The following is a 13,833-nucleotide window of genomic DNA, read 5'->3' on the forward strand; positions in this document are numbered from 1 at the left end:
AATTGCTTAGTAATTTTAGAATATTCTTGAATGTGCAACTTTTTTGTGCGCAATTTCATAGCTAAGTTTCTGGGGTACCTGGTCACTCTTCAAGTATTAGTAGTAATATTTTACTTAAGTTATGGTCTGTAGTTTGGGAACAGAGAACGGCTCTGACTTTTGTTAAATGCTGGATCTTTTTCAGTTAATTTCTTTTGTACAGTGCTTTGAAGGACTTTTCAGACTCCCCAGTATTAATGTGAAATACTAGCTTTCATAATACCATGAAGCCTAACCTATATATTTGTTTTATACTGCATACTATTTTTGGCTCTCCTTTTTAAGGAAAATGTGAAATATGCAGTTCGTTTGAGGAATTATGGAAGCCGGACTGCCAATGGAGATGGAGGAATGACCACAGTTCAGTGTCCAGATGGTGTAACATTTACATTTAGTACATGTAGTCTGAGCAGTAATGGCACAAACCAAACACGAGGACAAATTCCACAGATTCTTTATTACAGGTTCGTGTGTTGTCATGATGCATTTCTAAGAAAAGTGAATAAAACCATCATAGTGCTATTATACCACATTTATTTTTGAGAAGTAACAGAAGTAAGTACATCTGGAGTGTGTTTGAGGAAAGAGCTTCTTTAACAGTAGTATTGTGTTCTTCCAGTGTGGTTTCAGACTTAACTTATTTAGTGAAGACAGTTTTGGGGACACAAGTTGTACTGGTGCATCTTCCAGTCTTGTTTTAGGTTCTCTTTTTTTTGACTTGACAAATAATTTGATGGTTGACCTCTCTTACAAGGTCTGTTGTCTAGTGCTTTAAAGCTGTAAGATGCACTACTTCAGTCTCTGTCTTTTCTATAACCTAAGAGATTTTTGAGAGACTACTCACTAGAATGTTTATCTCTTCAGTTTCATTCAGTTCCTTCCTCTGTTGCCAGAAATGATTGCATCATGTAGTGAAGCAAGGTCTGTTTATATAGGAACTGTCTCCTCTCTTACTGTAGAGTTCAAATGTTTAAAAAGAGAAACTGCAACCGCCTGAAGAAAATCAACTGAAGCATCTGACTGTCCTGCAGGGAAGCTTTATTTTAGCCTTTCAGGATGATAGTAGGAATTCACTTAAGGTAATGCTTTTGCAGAAAGCATTGCTTTCATTTTTGAGGTGCTTACCCTGATATGTATGAAGACATGATTTTCAAAATATGTCAGCACCCAAATATATGAATTGCTACCATTATCTGCACAGCAAAAAAACGTGTCATGCCTTTTACTCAAGTCTCAATTTTTGTCATAAAAGGCTGATCAACAGCAGATCCGAGGAATAAAAGGAGCAAGGAATAGTAATTTACTTTGATATTTAATTATGTGCGAGATATACCTACCTAATAAAAGATGAAGAAGATAAAATAAGTAATGCTAAAATAAGTGACGTATTTTGGACTAACAATCACAAGAACATGTTGCTCTTAAGGTTTTAAAGGACCTAAAATATGAAGAAATAAAGTTGCCAGCAAAATTATAATAAAAGTATATTTGAAGATACAGGATAGTTCTAAACTCTTTTAAAACATGAGATTGGCTGTACTCAAAGACCCAAAGATCCAGCTTGTCAGTAGTAACAGTAATTGCTTATCAAATAGTGGAATTACAGTGGTGCTTGTCATGATACTTTCATTGATTTAGTCTTGTGGGATCTTGGACATCTGTGTTTAGGGAATTCCTCCAGTGTTTGGAGGAATTTTATTATGAAGTATCATATTATCTAAGAAGGAGGAAAGAAGACAAAAAAACCATGTATTCCCTCTCCTAGAATTTCTGCTTTTATATAAGCAAAAGAGGGATTAAAGGAGAAATAACAATTTATTTTGATTTCAGAAAAGCAAAGGACATAAAACTTCAGTAAATGGAAGCTTCAAGGCATTCTACCTTATAATAAGCTAACATATGGCAAAAAAACACACCAAAGTGCTGTCTTCAGATCAGAACAGTCTCAGGTTTTTTGTTTCAACTGTGAGAAAATTCTAAGAAGCACTTGAAGGACCATAATGGCACAACTCAGAACTGTTACAGAATAAATTAAGTTTTGTTTGGAAAATTTGCAGACTGCTGCCTGTAATCACAATGTCTTTTGAAGTCTGCTTGGACAACAGAAACTTAAATGTTATCTGATGGAGGACTATAGTTATGGACTTAGTCAGTTTGAGGATTCCCAGTTTGATATATAATGACTTGAGGTTTTGATTTGTCTACAGTAAAGGAACAAATGTTCATCATCAGCTAATACCTCCAACTTGATTTTATTTGAAGGGTGCTCAAATACAAATAGAATTGTTGCTTATGCAAGCGCCAAGAAAGGTCATACCAAAAGAAGTGTGTTAATGCACTTCTGATATGGGCAGAAATGCTTTGGAAGGATTTGTTGGAAAAGTACCCAGTTGGAATTGCACCCGCTGTCAGTCACTAATAAGTTTAAATTAAAAAGGCTTGAGGCTGACAGCAAACCTACATTTCTAGGACACATTGACCAAAAAAAAAAAATCTCTTTGTAAGGGTGGTTAATTTAAGTCACAGGGAAGGATAGATATCCTTATTGTGCACTGAACTGCTCCAAGTAAAGTGTTTGAGCATGCTGAGGTGCCAGTCCTGGAATCTTAATATTCTGGAATGATGTTTTGAAGGATCAAATCTTTCTGGACAAGCATAAGAAATCCAAAGGAGAATGGGAAACTTTGGTTTACATGCTAAGTGATTTTAGTTGACTGTGCCAAAGCTTACTCACTATCATATTGAGGGCTTGAATTAGTTTATAATTCTCATTCGACTGCTTTGAAAAAGCAAATCAAACCAGATCTTTTATATACCTTATTGAAATAGTATTGTGCATAATGTTGTTTAGGAGAACCCGATTTGACATAAAGAGTGGATTTCAGAGAAAAAACTATTCGTTAAGGGTATTCCAAAACCAAAATTAATCTTTAGAATAGGGAGGGAGAATCTTTTTCCCTGTTACGATACTGCAGAAATAACCATTGAAAGAGTTTTACTTGTTTCTGTGATGCATTTAGTATTATTCTGGTTTTTTATCAAGATAGGTGGTTGGGCTTGGAAGAGCATAGCAATTAATACATTTCTGTGGTTTAAAAGGCATCTAGTCAAAAGAAATATTTGTGGAAAATGCTTTTCATATTTTCTGCCAAATAAAAATAAAATGATTGCAAAGGGCTAACAGTGAGGCATTGCCTCCAAAATATCCTGTATGGTTTATTTGATTGTTTCCATTATTGCCTTATCATAAATTGTTTCACTTGATCTATGCCAAAATTCAGTCATGTTTTTTCAATATAATTTTGTATTTTGTGAACTTACTTTAACTTAATCCACTGTCCAGGAGTGAATATGATGGAGATCTGCAATCACAGCTTTTGAACAAAGCTAATGAAGAAGATAAAAACTGTAGCAGGGCTCTTTCTGTTGTGAGCGCTGTTGTACGGGCAGCCAAAGACCTGTTGCACAGGGCTCTTGCTGTAGATGGTAAGGCTTTTGAAAATTGGCTTTCAAAACTTTTCTTTGATAGCAAAAGATAATAGTAGAATATCAGTGATAGAAAAATTGTGATATTTCTCTTTTGCTTTCCAAAGCATATTCTTCTAACCTTTCATTCCTGTAGGTATCAAACTGTGAGTAACTTTAAGTCGTTGAGTTGCACTTGAGATAGCATAGGCAGATACCTTGTATAAATTTGCTCATCGATTTAGCAAGTATCATATTAAAGCTGGTAAGATTTTTTTTTTTATTTCCAAAAGATATGCTATGGTGGGTCATTTCCAAATTTTATTGCATGTTTTGCACAGTGGTGGTAATCAGGAAGACTGATGGGTGTAATGCATTTATAAGCACTTAAAAATCCATTTTTGAGAAATGTAGACATTAGCCTTAAAACTGAGTGGTTTTAAGCTACCATCTTGAGCCATTCTAGTCAAAATGTCCAGAATATTACATAGTGCTATAGAAATTGATTTTGAGGGCCAGGAGGAGCTTGTGCTAGCTTTTATAGTGTAGAAAGTACAAACACAGCTTCACAAAATGGCAAAGAATGCAATAAACTTAGGCTCTAAGAGGGGGAAATTTTTTAACAGAGAACTGTATATAATGGCACATTTGTCTCAGGTGAACTTTGCAGGTTTAGAATTTGACAATGCCTAGATAATAAAAATAATTTGAAGTAAAAACTAGTGTAGAAACTAGAAGTTTAACTCATAAGAAGCAAACCAGAAAAATAAGATGTGTTTTGAACCATGGTACGTTTATTAATAATACCTGTGTTGTAATTATCTTTGTTTAGCTGAAGACATTCCAGAATTACTCAGCTCTTCCAGTCTGTTTTCAATGCTGCTTCCCCTCATAATAGCCTACATAGGACCAGTAGCAGCAGCTATTCCCAAGGTATGCTCCTCAGCAGAAATTACTGTAGAAATTTAAGAATGCTATACAAGGAAAAGGTTTACTCTGAAAATCTGAACATCCTAATTTCTTATGATTTTATGAATTAGTGTTTTATATTTGACCACGTGACTCATACATTTTCCAAGAGTAAAGAATTTTAAAAACACATCATGTTTCAATAATTACTTTTTTTTTTAAACTTAAATTGAAGTCATTATGGAAAAAAACACCTTAAGGAAGCAGAGGGAAAGATGATAGGCTTTAACAGTAGGAAGAGACAAGAAGTTAGAAGGATCTGCATTTGTGACTCATTGATGAATATTGGTGGGATGAAATATTTTTTTATATTATGTAAATTCTATTTTTACAGTAAACATCTAAAGCAGTGGTACCTGTTCATTAAATTAAGATTATTTCCATCAAATTTGGAGATGGGAAGATGTCAGCTATAAATAAAAATAACCTTTTCAGTGGGATAGCGTTCTTCCATGTGCCTGGTCTGGAACATTCTTGAAATTTGTTATTAGATTTACAAATGTCATTAATCTTCAGCTAGTAGACACTATTGCCTTTTATTGCTTTTTCATGAACAGTAAGCTCTCCTCTGACTTCTCCTTAAAGGAGGAGGAAAGAGGACTGGCCTCTTGAAATCTAGCAGATTCATTTCATTAAAAATAGTTTTAAATTGTAGTTACCTTGTTACTGTGATGAACTGGTGTTTAGAACCAAGTGTTTTGCCTTAGAAGTGTTCCTATCCTTTGAAAATGTTATAAATATTACAGGGAACAAAGCGATGCTTAACACTACATGCATTAAAATATGTTGAATATTTGAAAATAACAATATTAACTTTGTTATAAAACAAAGTATAACTGGATTTTGACTTCAATATGGTATTTGCTTTCTGTCAACTCATGCTTATTGCTTGTTAATGTTATGGCTTTTTAGTAGAAGGTGTTTTAGTGAAGGTATCTAGCAGTTGTGTACGTATTTTTGTTTCAGCTTTGGCAAGTCTCCAAGAGGAGTACTTGAGATTAATGTAATGATGTTTTTCTGTCAGGTTTGTGTAGATGCAGGATTGGAAAATGAATGAATGAAGTAGTGATATTCTGAGAATATCCAAAACACCCATTGTAGAGAAATGTAAGTTTGTGAGTATTGTTTTCACCCAGTCATTGTGTGTGGTGTTATGTTACAGGTTGCTGTTGAGGTCTTTGGCCTAGTACAACAGTTACTTCCTTCTGTGGCAGTTCTCAATCAGAAATATGCCCCTCCAGCTTTTAACCCAAATCAGTCTACAGACAGCACCACTGGAAACCAACCGGAGCAAGGGCTTTCAGCTTGTACTACCTCCAATCACTATGCTGTTGTAGAAAGTGAGCATCCCTATAAACCTGCCTGTGTTACGCACTATAAGGTAAGCACCATTTCTAAGTGTGCATGCAGTTTCTTAAAAGCTTTTGACGTGTGGGTTTTGTTTTGTCAACATTTACTATCTGAAAAATTGTTGCCATGGATGATAATTCATATTGTCCAATATAGGAGACAGTTACCTGTACTGCTTTCTGGAGAAACCTCTGTTTGTCCAGTAAGTATAGTGGAAACTAGTGTAGTTTTAACCCCCTAATGCAGGTATTTACTGCAAGTCCCTAAATTTGCTCAGTCTTAGATTTTCCTACTGTCACACAGAGCTTCTTTGCTCTCTCTACAGATTGTAGAAGTTGGAAGTCTTTATGTATACATTATCTAATCATATCTCAGACTTTCTTACCTAATGCTAAAACAATGCTTTGTAAAAATACCTAATGTCAATTCTAGTCAAATTAATATGTATTATAGTACAGAGATCCCTATGCTGGCTATTGCTGGTCTGCCAATTTAAATTCTTCATTAATTACTTTCACTTGGACCATGATTTGGCATTGCAGAAGTCTCTGAAGTCCTCTTAACTGTGTTAAGTCACTCTGAGTAGGAATCATTATGCCTTACATGGGTGACTATTGCAATAAAACTAGATTTTTTTTTTCAATGTCAATAGAGAAAGGGTGTTTCTTCTAGTTGAGTAAAGGGCTGAGGCATAAATGACAAGCCTGAGAGACAAATCCTATGTTTCAGTTCTTGAAATAGTGAGTTCTGTAGTCACATTGATTCCACGACTGTAAATCCAGAGGTAGCAAACCTGGAATCAAGTAAAAGCTGCAGGAGGTCATTACTATTCCACTATTCTACTTTCCTGTCCTGTGAGACAGCAAGACATCCACTGCAGAAAATGTAGTTATCATATGATCTTCCTGATGCAATGATGCTTATTATTGTTCTGAAAGTTTATGGAGCTCATCTGAAGCCTTAGGCTTAGTTGTTACTGCTTTTGAATTTCTGTAGCTATATGCTATTGTGCTGCAGGCCATATTCACAAGTATGATTCAGCTGCTGTGTACTTTTCTAGGATTGCACAAAACAGATATTGAATGTGTTTGTTGAAGTTTGCATTTTAGGAAGTATTTGAGAGTTAAATGTTTGTAGTATTCTGTGGTTGTCTTTTTTAATGATCCTGTGCAGAGTTCTTAAAAACAATCACAAATGGTATCGTAAGTGCAAATACTTCATCTGAACATAAGTTAAAATGCATGATTATAATTCTGTAAATATAAAATGTTTCAGGTATATCTGAATTTCAAAGAATAAATTAGGTTAATGTTAATCTAAAACATATCAAAACAACTGTACAGAATTACATAATTGAATCACTTGCATAGCCTGAAGAGTTAAAACCACATGGAAATGAAGAAATAAATATTTTAAAAAAAACAACAACCCCCCCAAACTTGCACATAATTAGACTGTTCTTTTGTTTTAGGTGACTTTTCCTGAATGTGTCAGGTGGATAACAATAGAGTTTGACACTCAGTGTGGCACTGCTCAATCAGAGGATGTTCTTCGTTTACTAATTCCTGTCAGAATTGCACAAAGTCTGGGATTTGGACCAAAGCATGCTTCTGTTCATGAAAACCTTAATTCATGGATAGAACTGAAAAAATTCTCTGGATCTTCAGGATGGCCTACCATGGTATTAGTATTGCCAGGTAATAAATAGATACTTCAATAATTTCTAGTAATGTGAATTATTAAAATAGTGGAAGAAAAATTGAATTTTCTGCAAAATTATCTTAGAAAACAAAGTTGAAGTAGTGTCTTTGTCCAAGCTGGCAAGAGGTCATTATGAGCCATTGGTTGTACATCAATTGATGATGTTTACATTAGGTTTCTTATCTGAAGTATTCATCTGTGTGTTATTCATGGCTTTACTTTACATGTTTTATATAAAGCCTGGGTTTCATATATGCTCATGTTGAAGAAGCATACAAAAAGAGGAGAAATATTAATTTATTTTTTTTAATTTATTTTATGTTTCCTTTTACTTCCTATAAGGAAATGAAGCTCTTTTTTCTCTGGAGACTGCATCAGACTATGTGAAGGATGAAAAGGCTTGTTTTTATGGTTTCAAATGTTATGCAATTGGATACGAATTTAGTCCAGGATCTGATGAGGTAAGGAAAAAGTGAAATGGCCACAATTGCTGCACCTATTAATTCTCTCCTACAAGGCCAGTTTTTTTGGTAAAAATATTTGTATTTCCACTTCTGACTAAATAACATTAGCAAAATACTTTTAAATTAATTTCATATAAGTTTTTAACATTTTTTGTTACAGATATTATTTGTTTGGAATTCTTTGACCTGAATATTATTGGAATGGCTTTTTGTTTGGTTTAGTTTTTTTAATGACTGTGACAGTCTGCAAATACATAGCATGATTTTATCTAGTATGTCAAAGGGATATGAAATTTCCAAAAATTCTGACCTAGTCTTCCATCAGAAATCCAAAGAATTGAGGCTTTCAGATACACAGTGATTAGTATTTTAATGTCACTGCCAATTATGGGATGGCAAACTTGCATTATTTTTCTAGTGTTCACTCATACCAGAACCCTCAGAGTCCCTGGAAATCCTGTGCTCATTTAGGCTACTTGAGATTTTGCACAGTGGTCACCTCATCTTGCATTTAAGGACATGAGTGGTTTCAACCACTGTTTCTTTGTTGCAAATGGAAGATAAAATTTCTTCAAGTCCTTGGGCCAGTGCTTTATTTTGGCTTATTTTAAGAGACTGCTAAAAATGCCTAATATGCTTTATAATAATTCCAGAAAAATAGTCCTTCCCTTATCTTGGGAGCCTTTGGGCCTATTGCTGCACGTGAACTTCACAAGGTCTGCATCTTGCTTACACTATAACCCTCACAGGAGATTTACCTCATCTTATTCCTGGATTCTGCTCAAGCTAAATCATGTCTTCAGGTTTTCAAAACCTGAGATCTCTGGGGTTTCGTAGCATATCAGATAAGAAAACATACCATAAGATTATTAGCTATGATGATCTTATTGGTTTGCAGCAAATCAGATTTATAAATCCTATAGATAGTCTAACTAGTCTGTGTTTGAGTAATAACAATTTTTGCTTAAGCAGAAGAAAAGATGCAGATTCATATATGTCATTAATTTTTTAAAGGCATTTACAAACAAAGCTGCTGGCAAGTTTTTGACACTCAGTGCTAAAACATGCCAGGCCACATGTTAACTGTATCATCTAAAGAAAAGTTCCAAGTAATTGTTTTCAAGCATACCTTTTTATAGCCCAAACACTCTAATTTAAAGTTCTATAAATAGAAAAGCAAATTTTACAGTGTTTAACTACCTTGCATCTCAGGACTAAAGCCTCCATAAGTAACTTAGATTAAGCAATGGGGGACACAATGCAAGTTTCTCCTTCTTTTGGGAACTTTGTGATGACAATTTTCTCAAGTGTTACCGCTGGTAGAAAAAGAACTCTATGTTCTGGTGACCACTGTGTTTTCTGTAGCTCAAAGGAACAAAGTATCAGTAAGACCTAATTCAAGTCAGTGGGATTAACTTTTGCACATCTGATTCTCCTTCCAAAGGACACGCTTCTGGTTCTGTTACCTAACTATAATATATTGAATGACATTCATTGTTAGGGACGTCTCTGCAAAAACTGGAAGATGTCATTGAGTGTGAGCAAGTGCATTGAGGAGTTGGGTGTAGTTGAACTATTGAACTTCGTTTAAACCTAGGATTTTTGCAAAAATTGTAGATTTGTGCTTTGATGAATGGGAAGGCTTTTTGCTGCTCGTTATTAAATCCACAAAATATATGCAAAAACTGCCTTCTGCCTGAAGGATGTTCACACAGCAGGGAACTGTCTGATGGGTTGATCCACATTTCCCATCTTTACTTGCTTGCTATTTCAGAACCTGCTGGTTTGAGTCCTAAAGATGCAGTTTGTCATGAGTTTAGTTTAAAATGCATTTTGGGGATTTTTCAGTCTGCGTGGGAGTCTCAGAGAATAAAAGGCAAGTCTAGGGTTACTGATTTTGAAGGCTCTTTCCAAAAGAACAATTTTTTTGCCTACTTTATATATTGCCAGTTTCTGTCAGTTTGCCTAGAAAATCCATCAGATGGAGGTTTCCCATCTCCTCCGCTGTTTTTTGGTGGTAGTTTGGGGTTTTTTTTCTTCCATGAGAGGCATCTGTCAGAGTTGTGCTGAACCACTCACAGATTTCTTTAAATTTTAAAAATTGGTGTTAGTGTCAACACCTTTTTGTAAGCAAAGTTAAAGAGGTTGTGCTTGCATGTAGCTGGTACAGGTTAAAGGGAAAATATAAGATGCCTTTCTTCATGGTTTAAAAAAGTAGCTACAACCTCCCTAGCCATACTGCTCTCCCCCCATTCCTTGCACCCAGCCTCCTTCCCTCCATGTATTTTGAAAACGTGTGGGTGGTCTGTTCTTTTTTTTTTGAGAACAAGGTTGAAAGATACTGATGGAGAGATTCTCCTGTGTTTTCAGTGACAAGTCTGGTGGGAGAGAGGGAGTCGTCTTATTCCCTAGAACAGCAACGTCAATGGGAAGAAATAACTTTCCAGCACAAGTAGAAGGGAGAAACTGTCAAGGGCATCTCCCAGGATTTAAAATGGAGAAAGAGAAATTCTGGAATCTTTTTCCTATCCTTGCCTCTCTAACTAGAGAAAGGGAAGAGGAAAAAAGTTATGAACAGTACTACCTTTAAACAAGATGGGAATGTGAGCTTGTGTAGTATCCATGGTACATACAGCTTAGAAGAGGCATTGCTTTGCAATCTGAATATGTATCGGTAGATTTTTTTTTTTTGTATTAGGAAGTTTTCTTTCTCTTTAACGTTACAGACAAAAGACAATTATCATCTTCAGATGTTCTTACTAGGCTACCAGAAGTATGGTAACCCGTTTATTAATACTCTTACTAAGTTGAAATTGTTCTAAAAATTTTGGTACACTGGCCCATGTCACAGCAAAACATGACAGTATCTGTACAGCAAGTAGTGTATCACTGAGAAACTTCAAACTGGAACACATAATTAATATCTCTTAGGATAAAGCTTTGTCAGGGAAACATATTCATTGTCCTATTTTCTGAGACACTATTTTTGTTTTATAATTTGTTTCAATTTGAAGGGTATTATTCAGCTGGAGAAAGAATTGGCAAATTTAGGAGGATCATGTGCAGCAGCTCTGATGAAGAAAGATCTAGCGCTTCCTATTGGTAAGTCCTACACAAAGAATATACTTTGTTATTTCATCATTGTTTCTGGTATTGTGAATTAATACTACCTTTAAGTCTTAATGTTGCTTATAGTTAGAGATAATAGTACAAAATTGATTCATAAAACTGAATTAATCAAAATAATAAAATGGTGGTGTTTGCTGCTTACACTGTTCCCTTCATTTGTGTATGGGGAGGAGGGAAACCTGGTTATTTAAATCTGAACCAACTCACCCCATCCACAGGTAGTGTATCAGTGTACGAGCTATGTCCTACAGTTTCCTCGTGGTACTTCACAGATGTGCAGGTATCTTATTTGTATTTCTCTTTCACTGTTTTTTCTTCCTGCACTCCACACCTTTCTGAATGAAAAATACCTGCAGCATTGAATTGCAAAATTTAAAATTACTTGTTTAAAATTGAAAGTGACCACTGCATCTGTAGACTTTATAGCCTAAAATATTTCTGCTGTAGGGTTGTTTTTTTTACAGTTACAAAAAAAATACATACTTTTACAGCAGATGCAGCAAATAAAACTTTATAGTAGCCCAAATGCAATTTAAAATGTATGAAAATTAAGGGATATGGAGATTGAACTAGAACTTCTAATGATGTAGCCATATTCTGTGTAATAGCATTTTCTCCTAATTAACATTAGTGTATAGCAGAACCAGGCTCATAAACTAGAATAGGATATCTTTTTGATCATTTTAATTTAGGAGCACAAACAAGAGCTCAAATATTGTTAATGAGACCGGAAGCGTGTATTATTGAACAGGAGGGCGTTGATCAGTATGCAATTATAAGCACAAAACCTAATTTGAATTTTTAAGTTGGTATTTTGCTTGTGTATTTGAATGTGCAGATTTCTTACTTTATGTTGTAAATAGGCACCTCAATTGCACTGGTAGATCTGTATTTCTCTCTCAAAAGTACAGGCAATTCTATAGTTTAAATAGTGTTCTCTTCTCTTATTCTCCAAACAGCCGCATTAACTCCCTAGTTTTGTTGACTTCCCTAGCACCCATTTATCCTGCTGTTCTCCTATGCAAAAAAAAAGAAAAAAGCTGAAATTGAAATGCTTTTAACCTAATTTCTCAGGTTTTCTAAAACTTTGTACTTCTGTCTAAAGAGGTTTTTTGTTTCATTCTAATTTTGAATGTCTAAAACAAGAAGGGAAAGTCGGTTGTACATAGGTTGGCTTTATATGCTTTCAGATAGGAGTTTGAAATAAAGTGTGCAGTTAAGTTACCTATGCAGTCTCAGCCACCTATAAAAGTGGTTGTGTATGATCTGCAAGAGAGGAGGCATAGGTGTATTGCTGTAAAGAGTTTCCTGATTACTGACGTAATTCCAATTGATTTATCTGACCGTTCACCTAACACCAACTCAAGGACTTCAGCCAAGTCTGTTAGTGTTGCTGTTAATATTACAATGCTAATGATATCAGTGTGTATTGTTTCTCTACAAGACTACTGGACCCTGTGAATAAACAAAACTGATGAATTATAAGCTGCAGTGGTATTATTTGCAAATGGAAACCACTGTGCAGCCGTTTGTAGATGGTTTTCAGTTGTCTGTAATTTTGCTTTGTTTAAGTGTTTTGCTTGGTGTCTCAGAAAAACAGTGTGGCAGAAAAAGAGGTAAAAATTTGGTTTTCTAGAGCAACATTTACATGCCTTAGTATCAGACAATTTTTTCTTTTTCTGCATTCTAGATTACGTATCTTCTAACTTTTGCTGCAAGTGATATGGTGTCTTAAAAAATACTGTATTACTGCTATTGCTTGCCTGCAGAGCAGTATCATCTTATTCATGGAATGGAGTGTCCTTTAAGAAAAACCTATATAATCATATAAAAGACTGTCTTGTAATACGTACACCCAGAAAGGCCCTTTTTATTAGACTTTTCATACTTTATTTTATAATTTCTACAATTTTACCTTTGTTCTGTGTGTGGTTGTATACAGGCTAAAGAAGGTAACATAAAAAAAAGGCTCACCCTACAAAGTAATTAGCAACTTAATTTACAATGCCTGAACTTTGGCATTTAGAAGTGAGGTATCTATATCTAAGCTAGTAGCTCTAACCTTCTTTTAGAGTTAATTTAGACATCTTCAGGGAATGGTTCATGTCATCCTAAGATGAAGATGTAAGAAAAATTAAACTAATCACACAAAGGAGGAGCCTGTTTCTCCTCCATTTGCTATAAAGGTACCTTGTAATACCTAAGTCTGAGCTCATTATCTCATGCGTCACTGCCCAAAACTAGGCGAAGTCAATCCTGCTCCACTTCCCAGATACTCTTTAGACCTCTGGATCCAACTAAGTGCTCTTAATATGTGGTGATTTCAATGAAGACAATCAGAGACTTCACAAACTTTCTGTCAAGGAAAATAGAATGATTGAACTGTCTTCAAATCAGAGTTACTGGTTGTTATTGGTATCCTTGTAGGACCCCTCCATCTTCAGCTTTATTTGCATGATTTATCTTGGTGTACTGAATTTAAGGAGGTTGTCCTTCACAAAGAGGTACCTTGCTTTTTAGTAATTGTTGTAGTGGGTATATTCTGTATACAAATAGCCAAATACTTGTATAACTATTCCTCTAGAACCATTAGGAAAAAAAGTGTTTTGAAAGAACATCAAAGAAGGTTTAGCCTTTTTTGCTCCAACAGAACATGGACCAGACAGTGATTCCTTCATGTATTAGGAAAACTTTATCTCTGAAAGTACACCCAATA

General features: G+C 35.0%; 1 protein-coding gene across 21 annotated transcripts in view; it reads left to right on the forward strand.

The window, feature by feature from the left end:
- The window catches only part of MYCBP2 (MYC binding protein 2, E3 ubiquitin protein ligase), a 200,644-nt gene that overhangs the window by 104,039 nt on the left and 82,772 nt on the right, over positions 1 to 13,833 (forward strand). For all 21 annotated transcript variants that reach the window (XM_010578098.1, XM_010578115.1, XM_010578175.1 and 18 more), the window contains 7 exons: positions 325 to 503; positions 3,383 to 3,525; positions 4,337 to 4,437; positions 5,636 to 5,854; positions 7,295 to 7,520; positions 7,867 to 7,985; positions 11,003 to 11,090. In XM_010578098.1, coding sequence (XP_010576400.1) covers positions 325 to 503; positions 3,383 to 3,525; positions 4,337 to 4,437; positions 5,636 to 5,854; positions 7,295 to 7,520; positions 7,867 to 7,985; positions 11,003 to 11,090 — 1,075 coding nt within the window. The remainder of the gene's footprint in view (positions 1 to 324; positions 504 to 3,382; positions 3,526 to 4,336; positions 4,438 to 5,635; positions 5,855 to 7,294; positions 7,521 to 7,866; positions 7,986 to 11,002; positions 11,091 to 13,833) is intronic.

The sequence above is a fragment of the Haliaeetus leucocephalus genome, unplaced genomic scaffold, assembly GCF_000737465.1.
Source record: "Haliaeetus leucocephalus isolate CR32 unplaced genomic scaffold, Haliaeetus_leucocephalus-4.0 Scaffold61, whole genome shotgun sequence".
Taxonomy (NCBI): Eukaryota; Metazoa; Chordata; class Aves; order Accipitriformes; family Accipitridae; genus Haliaeetus; species Haliaeetus leucocephalus.